Here is a 20,142-nt window from a genome sequence, read left to right as displayed (position 1 = left end):
GACAACCAAGCTCTACTTGACTGCCGGTTTCCCTGTCTCGTTGAAAGAAGGTCCTTCTTCGCCCCCTGCTCAGCTTTTGCTTCAAAAATTACAATATTGTTTCAGAACTTTTTGAATTAATTTCCTGATTGCTTTTTATGAGCCTTCTGTCAGGTGCTCCAGCTGTGCCCTTTGGATCTGGGGAAAAGTGAAACAAAAATCATGACAATTTGAAAAAAATAATACAAAAATTATTGAGACTCCCACACACTTTATCTCTGGCCCAAACCTGATGTGCATTATTTCATGGCCAAGCTCTGTCCCCGATGGTTCTAATTTGTAAAAAAATAAGTGCCAGGGCTCTCATCAGGAGGTGGCTTGCACCAGCCCATTTCTCTTGTTAGTGCCGCCTAAAACAAAACCATCTACTAACCATGAAAGTGTGGTGAGGACGTGGCGTAATGGCCAGACTTCAGAGCACGGGAACCAGGTTCTAGTCTTGGCTGCGGCTCAACTGGGCAAATCACTCGATCTCCCCCTGTATATGAATGTGTCCTTAACTAGTGCTCCTGAAAAGTGCCGGTGCTAAGCACCGGAAAACACCGACTCAAATTATTCACTGTTTCTAAGGTGCAGATTAGAGCAAGATGCAGTTTTCACTTATTTATATGCCATGGTAACTGAAAATAAATATAGCCAATAACACGTTATTTAGTGCCACTGTACTAACAGACATACATTACTACAGGGCAAAGGTCAATTCATGTTTTTACCACAGAAAGTTGAAAGGATGAAATCATTTTTTTACTTCATCACACCCTGACTGTAACAATTAATTTACACAGGTAAACAACTATCCTAATACTCATGTATCTCTTCAGTACAATCTTACACCATTACATCTGGGTTTTAGTTAAATACCACCTTCCATATTCGCCTCTTGTGAGTCATGGCCCTCCCCCAATCTCAACTTTGGTAATAAATAGCATATCACACACTGCATATCTACTCCGCATAAATGCACAAAACAAAGCAAAGCAAAGAATTAGAGAGGCAACCGGGCACTTTTTCATCCGCATTTTAAGAATGGTGTGCCCTACTTTTTCTCCGGTAACATCTATGTGCCAAACAGAGGGTGTGTGATTCTATCCCACAAGTAAAATGGTAATAAAATGCATTCTAATGAGACCCCTGGATAATAAGTAAGTTTCTGTCTGTGAAACACGGACCTGATAAATAAGTGCCGGTGCTAAGCACAGGAAAGCACCGGCACAAATTAAGCACAGATGTTTTCAGACCTGTTAATAGCATCTATCTCAGGAGAACAATATCGGGATCATTAATTTCAGGATCCTTACTTTATACATTAGTTCCAAATTAATAATTTAGGGAATTCTTTTGAGTTTGGTGAACAGGGTAAGACACTCCACCACAGATGTGGCAAAGTACCCTACCCAGCACACTACAAGGTAAGGTTGTCCTCTTTAATTAGAATCGAATGAACCCTCCTATTTATACCAACAGTTCCTCCTCAGGCTCTGCGGTGGAGATCTTAGACCGAGGGCCCCACAGACATCAGGCGATCGATTTAGGAACCTCAGACGCTCTACCCTGTTTAGGATGGACGTTCCGATATACTTTATTCTTGCTTGATGCCCTCAGAAAAAATACACTTGGCCCCACGCCCTGGGAGGAAACTGCCAGGGTTTCAGGGCCATGAGTTTATTGTTTTTCAAAATCCAAACCCTTTTTGTCTGCTCAGCTGCCACATGAAGATTTCCGGAAGTTGAAAATAAGTGCTTTCGCTGTCAGTCGGATGGGGAAGGAGGATGGCACCATATCTTCTTTACATGCCCTAGGTTGAGGCCCTTCTGGGAGGCAATTTTCGCAGATAATGAGCTAGCAATTGGGAAGAGAGTTTCGCTTAAGGCCGAGGCCGCCCTGTTCGGCTTATGCCGAGATAGAATGATGCTAACAGAGGCCGAGAAAGTTTCTTTATTTATCTCTTGTACTGTAGCCCTTTCATTAATTCTACAGAATTGGAAATCTAGTGAAGCTCCCTCTCATCTGAAATGGTTTAATAAAATGAAAAGGACTAGAAATTTTGAGGAAGCATACGCTAGACGGGTGGGAGCTACTAGGAATTTTGAAAAAAATTGGAGGTTTTTTAGTGATTTAGAAAAGCTAAAAGAGGAATTCTAACACTCGTTATTGATATTGATGTGGAAGTTTTAGCTGCTATTTGTGATTAAAAGACACTAGCACTTTAGAAGCACTAGCACTTTTCCTGTTGTTGCACTTTATTAGATGATTTGCACAGTGCCATTTTGTGGTTGAATATGTTATTAGCTGCTACAGTCATATTTTGTCTATAACTTTATTATGAAAAATGAAGCTATCGTATTTTTTGTACATATGGTTTTTGAAGAATGATTTTAAGTATACTATGTATTTCATGTACTCAATGCTCTGCTCAAAAAAAATATATATAAAAAAAAAAGAATGGTGGCCACTCAGCAAACGTACAACGCCTTCATAGGAAATGCTTTAGCTGCAGCTCCTCAGACGGCACAGAGGTCTCCTCCAGAGATCCATCTCTAAATGTGGCTGGCTCTCTAACTCTGGCAGGTTATGACCAGTGGCGTAGCAAGGTCAGGTGGTACCTGCTGCGGACATTTCTTGTCACCCCGCCCACATTGAAATTATTAAAATAAGGAAAAAAAGATAGTTACACATATTTTTGCCATTAGTACCACAACCCAATTTTTAAAATGTCAAACCTTTGCAACCGTCCTAGCTTTTAAGGGACAGGAGGCGGGGTGATTTTTTAAAGTAATAACAGCAACTGTTTGTAAACATCACAAGCGTGACCATGCCCGTTGATACTGGACTGTGGTGAAGATATTGTTTTGCCCATAAAAGTGGCAGATGGTAAACTGCACTGGAGTCTGGAGCTGTAACACTTTTCAGAGTAAGGTGCTGGCCTCTCACATCTGTTCATTAAAATGACAAAACGTGTGAAAAATCGTGGCTGTTGATGCCACTGATTTTATCAAATTTGAGAAACCCCACTGTCGGACTGGTCGTTAGGGCAATCAAGAAGTGCCCAACAGACTGGCCTGACGGGTCAATGTGTGGGCTATTACTATAACGTGTTCCCTAAACTAACTACAACTTGCCTGCCAAGCACAGTGTTGTCATCAATGATGTCACATCAGATGTTGCAGTGATGTTATCAATGATGTCATAGAACATGATGTAAAATGTGCGGTCATATGCAGTGCATGGCAAGGGACGACTTACAGTTACTTTATGGCATGAGTTATAGTTATTTGAGATATCTATAACTGCTGAATTTCAGTGGTCTTGTTCATTTAAAACATTATATTCTAACTGACATTTTCACTATAACGTCCCTTTAACCTTGGTTTCTTCCTTTTTTTTTTTTTAAATTTTTATTTTTATTAATGTTCCACAAACCGACAGTTACAAAGAATCACAAACATAGAGCAGTTTACATCACATATGTCTTGTTCCGTAAGTAATATCGACTTATATAAGTTAAACATCAAAATAATCTTTTAAAGGGCGCCAAATTGTAAGACCTAAGTTTCTTTTGCGAGGTTTTTTTAACAAATATATAGTAGTTTCAGTATTATACAAAGAGAACAGCTTAGATCGCCAAATATCAAAACTCGGGGCTTGCGGTTGCAGCCAGGCTGTTGCTCTGGATAAGCGGATTGTGGCAGCGATAATGAAAAGAAAAGAACGAAACTCAAATAGAGGATGCCCCTCAATCAATTCATCCCCTATACCCAGTAGGATTAACTTTGGTGAAAATACTACAGGTTTCCTGAGAACATAGCCAAGAAAATTTGAGATTTGATTAAAAAAAGATGTTAAAGATGGACATGCATAAAAGACATGCAATAAGTCGGCTTCTCCTGCTTTACAACGAAAACATTCACCAGAGTTAGAATATAAAGGTGAATTACCCCATTTCATCATCACAGCCGGAGTGTGGTATAAATTAAAAATGGTTTTATATAATTGTGTTTTTAATGATGCGGAAAAGAAAATCATATGGGCCATTTTAATAGATTCTTGAATGTTAATAGAGGCAGATGTTAACTTGCCTGACCATCTCTCATTAGTTTTATCAATATCGTCTATACGATATGCTAATAAGTGTTTATGAATAGTTCCAATGGGTGGTTGTAGTCTGATAGAATCAATAACGTCATTTGAAGACAATGGAATGGTGTGTTTATAAAGAAAATCCCGAATCTGTAAATATTTAAAGAATTGATTGTTATCTAAGTCGAATTGTATTCTAAGTGTATCGAAGGAAAGAAGGACACCATCAGCAGAGACGAAGTCGCCAAGACATGTGATACCTTTAGAGTACCAGTATCGTGCAACTACATCGCCAAAAATTGACGGCAATAAGTGTGGAGCCCTGAATGGGGTATATATTGTGAATTTAGGTATATTACACATTTTCCTGACACTTTTCCATGTGTTAAAGGCAGATATGATAGTTTTGAACCGTGTATGTTTGTAATAACTACTGTCAAAATTAGAGATCAGACAGCTTTTTGCAAATGGACCAAGAGTAATATGGTAAATCGATGGATTTTCTGCCATATTGGATATTACCTCTCCGGTGAGGAGGGTAAGCATTCTTAAAAGTAAGCATGAGACCTGGTAGAGGGCGAAGTCCGGTACTCCCCAACCCCCACGAACAAGAGGGAGCGTCATATAGCGTGAAGCTCTGCGGATTTTTCCAGGGGCCCATAAATATTTTTCACAGATTGACTGTAACTTGCGAATTTGGGGCCTGGGGATTAATAGGGGGACAGCACGAAAAAAATAAAGTACTCTGGGTAATATAATCATTTTAAGTAAATTAACTCTGCCGACCAAAGTCAGATGTAAACTCTGCCAAGGTTCCAATGCGTGTTTCGATTTATCCAATATCTCAGTCCAGTTGGTATTAACGAGTTCCTCCAAATTAGGCCTGATCTTAATGCCCAAATAAACCACTTCTTCCATAATCGTGTTATCAAGTGCAAGAGTTTGATCTGTACACAGACATTGTGTTTTGGATTTGTTGAGTTTATATCCAGAATATTTCCCAAAAGATTCAGCTAACAATTCTATGGAGGGTAAAGCCATGTTCAAATCAGATGTAATAACGGCAATATCATCTGCATAAGCGAGAACATTATACTTCACGTCATGAGCTATAAAAGGGGGAATCTGTAGGCTAAGCTCGAGCATTTTAACAAAAGGATTAATATAAAAGGCAAAAAGAACCTTTGTTTCTTCCAGTGAAATAAATATATATATGTATGTGAGCAAGGCCACATCGATATTTCTCAACCTGTGAACGAAGGTATTTCATAAGTGGTATGGTTGTGTATGATAGCGTAAAGTGAGCACATTCTGTGCTGAAATGGCTTTCTGAAGTAAAAACACCAGCAGTAACAAATTCTAGAACTTTCACCTAGAGTCTTCCAGGAGAAGAATTGCAAGGGTTTGTTTTAAAACGTGACATAGGGGCATTGTTCAGCATCTCTTTGCACTGGTGCACAGTAGTGCTAATTATTTTAATTATTTCTTACATATACCAGGATTTCCACTGCCCATCAAAAAAATCGTTCGAGTCTCACCAGTGAGTAGCCACAGTGACCCATAGTTTGGGAAACACTTCATCATAGACTGAATGAACTTGAAGGTGCTCATGGTCGGGTACTCCTTCAAGAAATGGACTAGGGATTGAACGAGGAGGTGGCAGAACCATATGGGCACTTCTAGAGCTGACTATCCAAAGAGAGACCATTGAATGGGTATTACAGTCAAATCTACTCCGCCCTCTACAAGTCATCCATCTGCAGAGCACAATAGAGAGGCCTCTAACTGGAAAGTCCTTTGACGCTTAAGCTGGCATTAGGATTGGGCCAAAAAAATCCTGTTATTCCTATCCAGCCCAATAGTTTTGTAAGGGAAACATCCTTTACCATGAAACCATTACAACGCGGTATGGTTACATCGTGGTTTTAACAACGAAAGTCGTTACACCGACTTGCACTGGAGGGCGCTCTAGACTAAGGAATAGTGTGAATTACTATTCCAACACCTTCCCTACTGTACGTACACTGGAGTTGGAATAGTAATTCACACTATTCCTAAATCCAGCGCCCTCCAACGCAAGTCGATGTAACGACTTGCGTTGTCAAAACCGCGATGTTACATACCGCGTTGTGATGGTACGCGTTGTATCATCATTCATCCGTTTTGTAAGGGTGGAGAGATAATGCTGATTATGATTTTTGGGAAAATAGCACTTACTTTCTGGAAATAGGATTTACTGTACTGATTTTCACATGTTTTTCCCATTATGGCACCCAGAGACTTTGACTGCTTGAAACAGGTGACATATCCAGGTGTAATGCCACTGAGCAGCAGTGTTTCTACTGAATTCTTAATTTTGATGGGCCCGGTAGCTGTCCATGTCAGAGGATACCTGTTACCAGTCCACTCGTAATGAGGGTCTTAGGGCTGACACCTTGGAAAAGAAGCCTACTACCCAGTGCTTAATTTGAGCTGTTGATTATCCGGTGCTCAGCACAGGCACTTAAATGTCAACACCGGCACTGTGGTGCTGTCTATCTAATTTAGAGATGAGCTCAATAACATTTGTTTATTCCTTCAATATGCGTTTAAAATGACTAATACCTGCCGCCCAAGCAACTCTTAGAACGTTGGGGGCCTGTAATAGTCTGAATTGTCACACTTGTAGAGTCTGATGGTTAGTAGTTGTGTTGGTGCTGTCATTGGCAGCACTGGCAGGAAAAATGGGTGTCGTCAGCTACAGTGGCCTCCCGACGATGGCCATGGCACTTATGTTTTATAGAAATTAAGCACAGCATGGCGAAGAGAATATAATGCTCACCTCTAGCGGTGATGCTGCCAGTACTAAGGAGAAGATTGAAAGTCCCAGTGACTCAATCTTACCTTCACTGCTGTATGCAACCACAAGGTGAGAAAGGGCATGGACAATCAATGTCGCCCTCACTCCTGTAGGTGGCTCCTTCGGAGATCCAGGGTATATAACCAGCATGGCGATGGAACTCTTTCCCATACGGGTCAGTGACGTTTAAAAATAGATGTTTTTAGTTTTTTTAATGAGTTTAAAAAAATAACAACAGTGCATACATATCAGCATTAATAAACCACCAGACATCAAATTGCATTGAAATCCAATAGATGGCCATGTAGGGTCTTAAATCACTGAAATTAATCACTGCCCTCCCCATCTCGTCAGCTCTCCCTTTTACAGCGGTGGCATGAGGGACGCTAGCAGATCATCAGCACTGTTCAAGGCAGGCCTTTACACAGTGCTTAATTTGTAAAATAGTAAGTGCCAGGGCTCTGACCAGGAGGCCACTGCAGCTTGCACCACCTATTGCCTTGTCATCGCTGCCAAAACAACTACTAACCATCTCTCTCGCATGTAAATGCGACAGTTCAGATTATTCCAGGTCCCCAAAGCTAAAGGAATGGCTGGGGAGGCAGTTATTAGCAATTTTAATGTATATTGTATCCCTAAACTACCATTGTTCTGCTCATCTCTAAATCAGATGAACAGCGCCACCATGTGGTGGACTGTTCTAAGTATGGTGTTGACAATTAGGTGCCAGTGCTCGAGGAAACCAATTAAGTGCCGGTGCTTAGCCCCGGCTCAAAATAAGCACTGCCTTTACATCAGCAATGATCCATTTCCCATCTTACTTCTAAGTTCATGTTGGTTTTTATCCCGAATGGCAACCCATATCACAAATAGGGATGCAGTTTTCTCACTTCTGCACTACAGCATCCAGCCCCCTCCCTCCCCCACCTGGAAGAGCCAAGTACACCTATTTCTCTCTGTCTAATTTCTGTCTTTCTGTCTCTTTGCAGGAAGTGGGAAGCATCATTGGAAAGGTAATGTATTTTCTCTCAAGTAAGATTTTTAGATTGTTGGCCTCATCACAGTTTGATCAATTTCCTTTTTCTTTTAATTCTTTCAGAAAGGAGAAACGATCAAAGGAATCCGGGAACAAGTAAGAATACGTGTGGCTATGCTTCTCTCTCCTCCTTCTGTGATGTCTGTTCTAGCCTCTTCATAACTCTTTCATGCCTCTCCCTTTCTCGTTTCTCTTCCTTCAATTTATTTCTATCTGTATCACTTTTGTGATGACCACCTTCTCTTTATCCACCTATTTTCTTAATTCTTTTGTTCAAACCTTTTTCCATTTCTTAGACTCTTTTTTCCATATAATACTATTAAAAACTTAGGGCCTGATTTAGATCTTGGCGGACATGTTACTCCGTAACAACGGTGACAGATATCCCGTCTGCCGAACTATAACACCCCATTATATCCTATGGGATTTATATTTCGGTGGATGGGATATCTGTCACCTTTGTGACGGAGTAACCTGGCCACCAAGTTCTAGATCAGGCCCTTAGTTATATTTAGCTCGTAACTAGTACCACAGTTTTTGCTGTTTGTAAGTGCTATAAAAGAACAGGTTTCATTATTACCCAATTTAACAGGACTAAATGTATCAACCTTGGACAGAAAAAAGGCTATTTCCCCCTGGCAGTTTTCAAACTGGTGGCCTGTGAGTCACACCAGAGGTCAGCTTCAAGCCGCTAAGTAACCTTGTCTCTCTGGATCCCTCTCTATGGCTGTCTTTAACTCTTTTTCTCCTTCCTTACCATTTCCCATCCGACTGGGATACTAACCCTGGTCGAAGTTGCTCATCATTATCCTCTAGAGAGCGACATATTTTTTGAAGTATTGAATGTAGTTTTTGTCACCGCTTCTCATCTGGATTATTTTTGCTTCCATGTTTAGAGTTCTATCATTGTCTTGGAGAGTTTTCACCTAACCTTGAAGCGGAGCTAGTTAGTTTAGTGATGTCATGGTGTCATAGTCAGCAATAAGATTGTACGCTCTTTGTCGTTTTCACTGATCACACAATTTGATCTCACAATTTGGCTGTTTGGTCTTAGCTGATTGAATTCCTATCTGATTTCATTTTGGGAATTGTCTGGCAAGGTAAACAGCATCCAACGTGGAGCCTGGGAAGGCAACTGGGAGATATCTTCAATTGCAACGGACTTAAAGTGGCAACGAGTTTCACCTAGAAATTTTATTTTTGGTATTGAGTGATGTATGTAAGAATCATTAGCATAAACAGTGAGCTTTTTCCGCTGGTGTATCATTCAATCAGGATTTAAAAAGCGTGGCTAATCACCTGACAGGGTATCCATGCACTTGCAGCCCCCCGGAGGCTTATTTGAACAGCCAGGTGTTGAGGACCATTCGGTATTCTGGAAGTGAGGTGATGGCCTGGAGATGCGTGGGGAAGCTGTTCCAGGTCTTTCCTGTGATGTGGGAGAAGAAGAAACCTCCACTTCTGCTTTGGTAGATGCGGGGAGTATGGGCAAGTGAAAGGGAGGTGGAGCATAGTCTTCTCAATGGTTGGTGGAAGTTCAGGCGGTGGTTAATATAGGCAGACCCTTGGTTGTGTAGAGCCATGTGTGCGAATGTCAGAAGCTTGAATTGGCATCTCTTCTGTACGACTAGCCAGTGGAGTTTGCTGAGGTGGGGTTTGATATGGGTTCATCGGGGAAGGCCAAGGATGAGTCTGGCTGCGGTGTTCTGTATGGTCAGAAGTCTCTGTAGGAGACGTGCGTTGATTCTTACGTAGAGGGCATTGCCGCAGTCCAGTCGGCAGATTGAGGAAGCATGCGGAGGAGACGGCGTTGATCTGTGATTTTATGATGTGCTAATTGTCAATTATTATAATTCAGAGGTTACTGGCATGGTAAGAGGGAGTGGGTCGGGTCATAGGTCTTATGGCCGCCAGAAGTCGTTCCATGTGTTGCTGCTGTTGCCAAAGATCAGTACTTCCGTCTTGTCTGTGTTCAGCTGCAGGCAGTTGTTCTTCATCTAGTTGACGTTTGTCAGGCATCTCTGGAAGTTGGTTCTGATGGTCGTGGGTTGTCGGTGAGTGAGAGGATGAGTTGGATGTTGTCTGCGTAGGAAATTATGTTGGGACCATGAGATCCGACGATGTTGGCCAGCAGGTTCATATATATGCGTTGAACAGTGTGGGGCTGAGGGATGAGCCCTGTGGGACACCGCAGGTGCTCTCCTTGGGTTCAGAGGTGAAAGGTGGGAGGTGGATCCTCTGGGTTCTTCCGATGAGGAAGGAGGTGATCCATATGAGCATATCCCCTTGGATGCTGATGTGGTGGAGTCTTTCAATCAGTGTGTATGGTTGGATACGTTGTCAAAGGCTACCAAGAGGTCAAAGAAGATCAAAGCTGCTGTTTCTCCTCGGTCAAGTACGGTTCGGATGTTGTCTGTGGCTGCAATCATGGCGGTTTCGGTGCTGTGATTGCTTTGGAAGCCAGATTGGGAACTGCTGAGTAGCTGGTTCTGCTCCAGGTGTGTCATGAGTTGATTGTTGATGATATTTCCCAGTACATTCGCTGGGAATGGGAGCAGGGAGATTGGCTGGTAGTTTTTGAGTTCGCTGGTGTGAGTGGAGGGTTTTTTGAGTAGTGGTCTGACTGCGGCGTGTGTCCAGACATTGGGAAGTGTTGAGTAGGGTGATGAATTCTTGGCCAATCCTTTGGTTTCCGAGGTTGGAGATGTGGTGCAAGCATAGGTCTGTGGGAGCTCCTGCGTGGATAGATTTCATTGTGGAAGTGGTGTTCTGTGTGGAGAGGATGTGCCACATGGTCAGTGTGTGGTACATGTCAGCTATGGTGGTGCCGTATCTGTCGAGGAAGTCTGTAGTTGTGAGTTGGGGTTCGAAGTTTCTGTATATGGTATAGATCTTGTCATGGAAGAAGTGGGCGACGTTGTTGCACAGCTCCTGTGAGGGTGTGATGTTGTTTTCTCTTGCAGCTGGGTTGGAGAATTCCTTAACGAGTTTGAAAAGTTCCATGGTGTTGTTAACTCATTTCGCTGTTCTGAGTTCCTTGGTGTACCAGCTGGCCCTTTTAGAGGATTTTCTGTGGATGTTGCTCTTGATGTGGAAGATGCTGGCCGCACAGTGGTGACCCAGGAATTGATGTTTTTTACTCCCTATTCGAGGTTGGTGGCAGTAGCAGTGTTGGAGGCATTGAGGGCGTTCACCCAGCTGGTCTCTGAGATTTTATTCTGCCTCCAGTGGCGGGGTGTCTTTCATCTTGGGGGGTGGCGGTGCAGAGGTTGGAGATGCTGCAGTGGACGATGGAGTGATTGGTCCATATGAGTTCTTTGACATGGCTGTATTTGACATGGTTGCTGGAGGTAGGTAAAAAGTGGGTCCAGCATATGTCCTGCAGTGTGTGTAAGGTCGTGGACGATCTGGGTCAATCCCAGGCAGCACATTCTGTCGAGGAGCTGTGCGGTGTTTTTGTCATTGAGGTAATCGATGTGGAAATTTAGGTTGCTGAGGAGGATGTAGTTCTTGGAGTCTAAGGCTAGGGGCACAATGAAGTCTGCGATGTTGTTGCAGAAGATGGAGCACCGGCCTGGGGGTCAGTTTGCGAAGGTGCCTCTGATGGTTGTCTTGTCATCCATGTGGAGCTTGAAGTTGATATGTTCTATGGGGGTGGTGGTGTTATCGGTGGTGGTACACTGTATGGTCTCTTTGTGGATGATGTCTGTTCCTCCTCCTGGCTTGTTGGGGCGGTCCTGGTAAGTGATTTTATATCTGTCGGGGATCACTGAAGCAATGTCTGGGGTGGATGTGGGTTTGAGCCAGGTATCAGTGAGAAAGACTATGTCGGGTGCGTGGGTGGAAATGAGAACCCATAATTCAGTGGAATGCTTGCATAGTGAACGTGTGTTGAGAGGGGCGCATGCTAGTTGGTGTTTTTGTTCAGGTGGTGTCTGTGGGGTGCTCGAGGTTGGGCTGATCAGTGGGCTGGTGTGTGTGCAGTGGCAGGTGAAGTGGCAGTGGGTGCTGGTGAAAGGTCCTACTGTGGAGCATGGGACGGCGCAGTGGCAGTATTTGTTGCAGCGTGCGGGGTTGAGGGGATAGAGCTCGGTGATGGTGTATCTTCGGAGGCGGGAGGGCCAGGGGTCGTGATGCTGGGCACGGCCCAGGCATGGATGGGCACAGACGGGCTTGTCTGTGCCCGCAATGTCATAGGCAGCCAGAGATTGACTGTGGAAAAATGCAACCCTCTATAATGATTTGAAAAGGTTAAGCTGGTGAATTTCATGGCGTTGATGGTAGGGAACTGTCAAGTTGGCAGTGGGTTATAAGTTAAGTTGAATGCTTTGTGTGCTTTTAAAGGTGAGCTGGTCGCTGAGGGAGAGTGAGTGTCACATCACTTTAAAACTGATGAGACTCTTTCAGGTGTTGAATGCTTCAGTATAAACAACGTATTGAACATGCTGGTATCTTCCTATAAGTAGGGGTATTTAAGGGCTTTATTGTGGTAGCAATTTACATTCATGAAGATTTTTAAATAAATTCTTGTTAGAAGTTGGATCATTTTTAATTTTGTTAGCTTGGAAGGCTTTGTTATATGGTTGTTACTTTCTCAACCAGTTGTGCTGAAGGTGTAATTTGAGTGATCCAAGTGCAATGATCAACCATTGCTGAGTCGAGTGTAAAAGCTATGAAGATGACATCGAAATCAGAACAAACGAGAAATAAATTCTATAAACTTTAAATAATGTGTGAGCATGAAACACTTGTCAGCTATAATAGTTTTAATCAGGAACAATAAAGACACAATGAAATGAACACATTTGACTTCAATGTGCAACATGTACTTCTAGCTTGTGTGCATTTCTGGTAGAGATAGGTAGAGTTTTTCTGGAATTGTTTCAGGGGGGCAGTGAGTTTTTTTTTTATTTATCTTGGAGTGAGTTTACTTATGAAGGTGATAATCTTTGAAACTTCAGTGGGAAGAGCAGGAAGGCGAGGGATGGAAAAAATAATTCTTGATAGTATTAGGTGTCTGAACCCATTCTCCTACAATTCCTCTCTTGCTGATTGAGTTGCAGGAACTGTTGCTAAGGCTGTCACTGCATCTCCTCAACTTTCCCTTGTTTGTTTCAGAGCAGTGCACGGGTCTCCATCTCCGAGGGTCCCTCTCCTTCCAGGATCACCACCATCACTGGACCGACTGACGCTGTCTTTGGAGCTGTCTCTATGATCACCTTCAAACTCACAGAGGTAAAGCGTACTTCACATGTGGGGGCAGGGGAATGGGTGTCGCAAAAACCTTGATGGGTGGAATCACTTACATCTGAAAAATACACCTAGCAGTAAGCACCCAACAATTTCTCTCTCTTTCCTCTCTCCCTCTGTGGTACTTAGAGACATTTTAACACATCTCTCTGAGTTGAACTGAACTACATTCTATTAAATTGAACTGAAATGATCTGAATTGGCTAATTGGTTCGCATCCACTGTAAACTGCATCACTCATCCATGCTGTTATAACTATGAACAGACATTTAGATTTTTGGTCGGGGAAGAAGTATATTTTAAGGCTTTGTGTGTAGGGAACAGATTCTCAGTTTAGCAGAGGGATTCTCAGAGAGCCCTCAGTGGTGAAAACTCCATGAAAGAGGCCGAAGGTGGGCCTTTGGCCACGGTGAGGTAATTCACTGCTGGGACTGTTGGTAAGGGAGAGTTGTAGGGTAATACAGGACATATAGGGGTTAATCTGAAACACTGACTGACTAAATAAGTATCAGAAGAAGTTTAACCCTGGCCCTAAGTAGCCCCTGACCAATCATTCTGCAGAGCTGCCTTGATCTCCCTTTCCCCACTCTTGTAATTTTGAAGTGTTCTCATCCTTGGACTCAGACATCACACCGTCTAATTCTTCGGTGACTCAACAGCTAGGTTTGCACTCTATAAATACTGGAGCAGACACACATGCAGGCAAGATGAGTTATAGGCTCTACGTACAGGGATGAACACTTTAAATTGGGGACTGTCTTTCCTTATGGAGTTTAAGCAAAAGGTATAACAATCTTCCTACCAACAACCTCTGGCCGGTGAGGAATAATAAACAAACTAAAAGAAGGCAGGACAATCAAACGGAAACCTGGAGGGAAGGCATCTGAAAAAAAGGGGTGGGGAGTCCATAAGAGTAGTGTAAGGGAATGACATCCGATGGAGAGCGCAGGATACAATCACAAAATGAGGAAGGGGGGAGGAGAGGACGAAGGGTATCCAGTCACGCGGTGGGTCAGCGAGGCACGTGCTCGGGGTGTGTAATGCGAAGAACACGCAGATACATTAGGTAGGTAAATTCTTTGAATTAGTCCAAAAGGTATCTTATGCAGGGCCCTTATGTCTTATCAAACTGCAGTAGCTTACTAGTCATGGCCTCTGTCAGTTTCTCCATATCCATTAGTTCCAACAGTTTATGCAGCCAATCCAGTCTCGTTGGGATTTTGTATGGGCTCCACTAGAGAGCAGGAGTAGCTTGGCGGCTCCAAGCATCAATGTGATGGCGCGCCCCTTTGTGGATTTTAGGGGACTTGTCGAGATGTTCAGAAGGCCCAGTAGGATTTAGCTCGGGAATCTAGGGATATCGGTATCATATATTTCATCTACTGCTGCCAGGACCTCTGTCCAGAAACGTCTTATTTTGGGGCAATGCCAAAGGAGGTGCGTGAGAGTACCAATTTGACTGCAGCGTTGCCAGCAGGCATTTTCGCTACCCCTCTTCCATTGGGCAACCCTGGCTGGTGTATAGTACCAATAGTGTGCAGTTTTAAGAATCATTCCTTTGCTAGAGGTGCTGCGGGCAGCGGCACGGTAGAGGATATCACTCCTCTCTGTTGCGGGAAATGTGCGCTAGTAGCGGTACTCATTCAGCGGAGCTCGGGGGGATGGGTCCCACAAGGGCACACCCCGCCTCTATTTCTTTGTAAGCCAGGAGGCTGTCTTTAATGTGGATTGCTAATGCTTGGTGGGAGATTGTAATCTGCGGCAATGATGACAGGGTTTACGTGTGGTTCTGGAGAGTGGTTTCTAATGTAAATTTGATACTTGTATAGCGCACTACTCACCCGCAAGGGTCTCAAGGCGCTTGTACGAATACCGCTGTGGAAGCCATCCTGGCTTTCCCTGTGAGGCGTCCACGCCTGGGCACCCCCAAGGTGGAGGCCAGGGGGTGTGGGGGCCGTTGTGGAGATTAAGCAAGCTATTGCCCAGAGTTGCAGAGTGGGACTCCATGATTGGAATAGGCACCGAGGCGAGAATTATCAGGTCCGTGGAATTTTTTGATCCCAAGACCCGCCGAGGCGGGAAATTGAACCCTGGTCCCGGGCTAGACCTCTGCATCAGGGTCTGCCGCTCTAATCATTGAGCCACACTTCTCCACCAGTCAGAGAAGTCAGAGAGCTAGGATCTGCAAGATGAAGCTGTACTAGGGCTAGAGAGGCAGAAGGAGCAGAACATTCCTTGCAGCATAGTAAGGTTTGGGTTTCATCACTGTTGTATGGGATACATCTCCCTCTCTCTCTTTATCTGTACATATAATATGGGCGAAAATACCTGAATTATGCCAGCGAGAAAAATCACAACAGAGCTCCTTGGAGGTGTAAATGCATTTACTACTGCAGATTTCTCGGCTTTGAGTTCAGAGAAGTCTGAAGAAGTAAATCCTGTGGGTGAAATGGGAAGTGGCATTACAAGGCGGAGTTTGGCTTGTAAGTTCGTGAATGCCCATAGCCGTGTACCTTTTGGGCATTCTCATGCTGTGATCCAACCCCTTCACACCTTGGAAATGGGTGAAAGATACTTCAGCCCAAATAAATGCGCCTTTGCAGAGCCAACTCCGCTCTGTCACGTGTAATTCTGCGCTAAGTAGAAGTATGCACAGCGGAAATATAAGCATAGGGAAGGGGCATATGACAACGTCAGGAGTACGCCTGGAATACTATGCCTGGTGCATCTTTCCAAGGATACTTCTGGGAATTCCCTTGAATTGGAAAAAAAGTGGAAGTATGTTCATTTGCTTTGAGCTATAATTCCTCCCTTTGAACTTTGTACTTCTGAATACTAGCTAAATATTCCTTATTTTATCCTGGGGTCATCTCATGCTTTATGTAATCCCAAGGGAAAGCTATATCAAACAGTGAAATTTCATGTCAAGTAATTCTTCTGACAATTATTTTCTATCTCGCACTTAATTAGCAGGAGTTACAGTCGCCATAGCCATTACTGGAAACTTGTTGATGTTTTAGATTTTCGATAAGATGCATTTTTTGAAGTTAATTAATTTGTTGATTTGGAAGTATTTTTGAAGTGTGTCTTACATATATGGTGCTTGGAGGTAAACAAAATAAATTAGTTGCCATAAGTGGAGCGGTTTACGTATATTGGTGAGATGGCCAAGCCTGGAACATCTTCAGCTGTGCAGAAGGTGCAGAATTGCCTGAAAGGAAAGCAGGAGAAGATTCCAAAGCAGTGGCGTAGCTAGTGGGGTGGGGTGGGGGGCGTTAGGCAGCCTCCCCCGCTATTACCTGCCGTCTCGGGGCGGCAACAGCAAGCCTCCCCCCCCCGCTCCTCAATGTGTTCGCGAAAGGGCGGTTAATGGAGAAATCTCGCCAGCACAACCCCCCCTGCACTTCACTGCGGCCACTGCAGGGCGGAAAATGCAGGGACCACCACAGGCGACAAAAGGGCTAGCTACGCCACTGTTCCAAAGTAAGGGGCTCATTATGAAGGTGGGCGGACATCAGTTCGCCCGCCATCATAACAGTGATGGGACCGACCGCCAGATGTACGGCGGTCCCACCGGCCCAATTAGGATGCACCCGCTATACTGGCGGGTGCATCCTAGCCTTTTACCATCGCGGACAGTGCTGCTGGGGTATTTCACCTGAGAATGGCGTAACGATCACCACCGCCGTTACGCCATGCTAATGAGCCCCTAAGAGCGTGAGGGCTCAGAAAGGATGACCACCTTTTTTCGCTCTTTGCTGTTTCTAAACCAAGAGAGTCCACTAGTTAGGTGAGAGGGGGGATGTTTGGGGGACATAATTGTGTTAAAATTAAAGAAACAGAGCCATCCCGTGGACAAATCATGGGGTGATGCACATAGCCATGACAATTTACTGTGCCCTATTGGGCATACAATGTATTTTTGTTTGCATGGCAGAATTTAGAAACGTGGCACAGTAGTCTGTCTGCTGCATTTTGAGTAATCTGAATCCAGCCCCTCAAAATCTTAGTTAGGCCCTAATAAAACAGATTGCCATGAAGAAGCAGGTACCAATGAATGCATCACTGCAGTGAGAGGGCCCTCTGGTTTTCGTAAGGTAATACCTCTCTTGAGCAGCCGTAGTTAAAAAAAAACAAGCCCATATATGTACCTTGACATTATCGATCTCTTCAAGGTATGTAGATGTGGAGTTAAGAGCAGTAAATCTGTGCTTAGCTATGTGCACTCTCCTTCTCAATACTTTGGTTCTTGATATTTTGGTAGCAGTGGCATGATGTTTCTGTAGTCGAGATTTCAACACACAACTTCTAGCAGTGTCAGAACCATTGCCCTCTGTTGTTAGGGTGTCCATTAACTGAGTAAGTGCAAGTATGGTGTCAAAATGGAGCCACCTCATGATTATCTCTTGTGTTGTTGCAGTGGTCGGTTAACAATCTCCTGCTCCTTCTGTTTCAGGACATTAGTCATGTAAATGATAATGGCACAGAGAGTGTTACACCATCAGCAACTCTCAGGTTGGTTGTACGCTCCAGCCAATGTGGCTCCATCATTGGAAAAGCTGGTTCAAGAATCAAGGAGATACGAGAGGTGAGTTATAGATGTGGGTCGCTTGAGAGTACCAATGAAGTAAAGCTCCATTTATTGGAGTACATTTAAATATAGAGTGGGCATATCTGAACAGAAACTGATTGGATTTAGAAATATTTTGTTAACATATAGAGTGGTGGGTACTAGAACAGCCTCTTGGCAAAGATGTTTGGGTCAGATTCTTTGTAGTAATTATTCAAGGCATGAGGCAGGGAGGATCTTTAACTTTAGGAATGGATGAAAGGAAATGTAAAAGAATGAGGAAGGTGGGGGAGTACATAAAGGGCGAAGTGAAGTGCCTGGCAGATGGTATCTGACTTCAATTTCTGTTTCTGTCTCACCACAGTGCACCCCTCTCAATTCAGGTAACTCTTGACGCTGGCTAATCCAAAAGATTTCCTCCCATTCCAATCATCTCTCAGTGCTCTCTAACCACAGAGTGTCCCAACCAATCCAAGCCTTTCCCAGTGCCATCTAACCCCAGAGTGTACCAACCTCTCCAACCATCTCCCTGTGCAGCCTAACCACCCGGTTTCGTATCCAATCCACGCACCTTTGAGTGCTCTCTAACTAGAGTGTTCCAACCACTCCAAGCATCTCTTAGTGTTTTCTAACCACCCAGTGTCCCAGTCACTGAAACATCTCCTAGTGCTGTCTGCCCAGAGAGTGTCCCAACTGCTTCCAGACATTTTAGCCTTGCTCAATCACAAGGTGGCCGGAATCCTCCCAGTATCTACTTGCTGTGCCTAAACACAGACCATGTACTCCATTTTATGTATTGCTTTCACAGAATGTCTCAATTACTCTACTCTTTTCGCTGATTACAATCTAAGCATGGAGTCACTCAACCAATCCATCTATTCATTATTGGTGTGTACTCACTGTGTCTCTTAGTATTGTTTGATACCAGATCATACCAACAAATCCAAAGATCTCTTAGTGCTGTTTAAGTACAGCTTTATCCCAGCCATCCTTTACTCATAAAGTCTAAACAAAATTCATTGGTGCTGTCAAGAATAACATTCAAGCAATCAGCATTTGTATAGCTCAGCACTGTCACCCCTAAGGATATCTGGGCTCTAAGGGGACCGTGTCTTTCTCGAAAAGCCATATCTTGCCAGGGAGGGTGCTGTTTGGAAGTGGAGGGGCAGGTCATTCCAGGTCTCAGCAGAAATGCAAGAAAAGAAGTGGCCCCCGCTGCGGCTAAGATGGATGCAGGGTGTGTGGGCGAGGGCGAGGAAGGCGGTGTGCAGGTGTCTTGCGGAGCACGTGGAAGTTCAGTCGATGGTGGATATATGATGATCCTCGATCATTGACAGCTCTGTATGCATGCATGAGGATCTTGAACTGGCATCTCTTCTGGATAGGGAGCAAGTGGAAGTTTCTGAGGTGAGGGGTGATATGAGTGCATTTGGGGAGATCTAGGATGAGTTGGGCTGTGAGGTTCTGTATAGTCAAAAGCCTTTTGAGGAGCTGGGTGGATATTCTGACATAGAGAGTGTTGCCATAGTCGAGGCGGCTGGTAACAAGGGTTTGCATGGTGGTCTTTCTGGTGTTGATGGGGATACCTCTGAAGAGTATGGAGAGCATGCGAAGGGTGTGGAAGCAGGAGGAGGCATATGTGTTGACTTGTCATTCCATGGTCAGTTGGCTGTCAAGGATGATGCTGAGGTTGGATGTTGGTGCGAGTTCTGCTGGCCACAAGCTGTGGTCCCTTATGGAAGTGTTCTTCCCGAAGATCACTTCTTCTGTTTTGTCGGTGTTCAGTATGAGGCGGCTGTCTCTCATCCATTTAGCTACATTGGTCATGGCATCGCTGAAGTTACTTTTTGAATTGGAGGGGTCCTAAGTGAGCAAGTGGATTAGTTGAGTGTTGTCTGCTTAAAAATTATGTTGAGTCCATGGGATCTGACGACGTCTGTGAGGGGGGTCATGCAGATGTTGTACAGGGTGGTGCTGAAGATGATGCTTGGGGTACGCCCCAAATGATGTTCTTTGGTGCGGAAGTGAAGGGGGCGTCGGATGCTCTGGGTGCATCCTGAAAGGAAAGAGGTGATCCACTTCAGGGCGTTCTGCTGTATGCCGATGTAGTGGAGTCTGTCGATGAGAGTGTGGTGGGAGATGGTGTCGAACACAGCAGAGGATCAGGGCCACCATTTCTCCACGATCAAGGATGTCATCTGTGGCAGCGACATTGCATTGCATTGCTCAAACTCTCACAAACTTTCAATGATGTTTTGCCACAAAAAAATATCTCTCCATGCATGCCTCAGTGGTAACTTAAAACAAAATGACCCTCAAATTCAAGGCATT

General features: G+C 44.1%; 1 protein-coding gene across 4 annotated transcripts in view; it reads left to right on the top strand.

Moving 5' to 3' along the window:
• The window catches only part of PCBP4 (poly(rC) binding protein 4), a 148,775-nt gene that overhangs the window by 80,649 nt on the left and 47,984 nt on the right, over positions 1-20,142 (top strand). For all 4 annotated transcript variants that reach the window (XM_085625177.1, XM_085625174.1, XM_085625176.1 and 1 more), the window contains 4 exons: positions 7,945-7,968; positions 8,055-8,087; positions 13,110-13,226; positions 17,698-17,829. In XM_085625177.1, the coding sequence (XP_085481303.1) occupies positions 7,945-7,968; positions 8,055-8,087; positions 13,110-13,226; positions 17,698-17,829 (306 nt within the window). The remainder of the gene's footprint in view (positions 1-7,944; positions 7,969-8,054; positions 8,088-13,109; positions 13,227-17,697; positions 17,830-20,142) is intronic.

The sequence above is a fragment of the Triturus cristatus genome, chromosome 9 (genome assembly GCF_964204655.1).
Source record: "Triturus cristatus chromosome 9, aTriCri1.1, whole genome shotgun sequence".
Taxonomy (NCBI): domain Eukaryota; kingdom Metazoa; phylum Chordata; class Amphibia; order Caudata; family Salamandridae; genus Triturus; species Triturus cristatus.
Note: the sequence above shows the minus strand (reverse complement) of the source record. Positions and strands in the feature narration are given on the sequence as shown.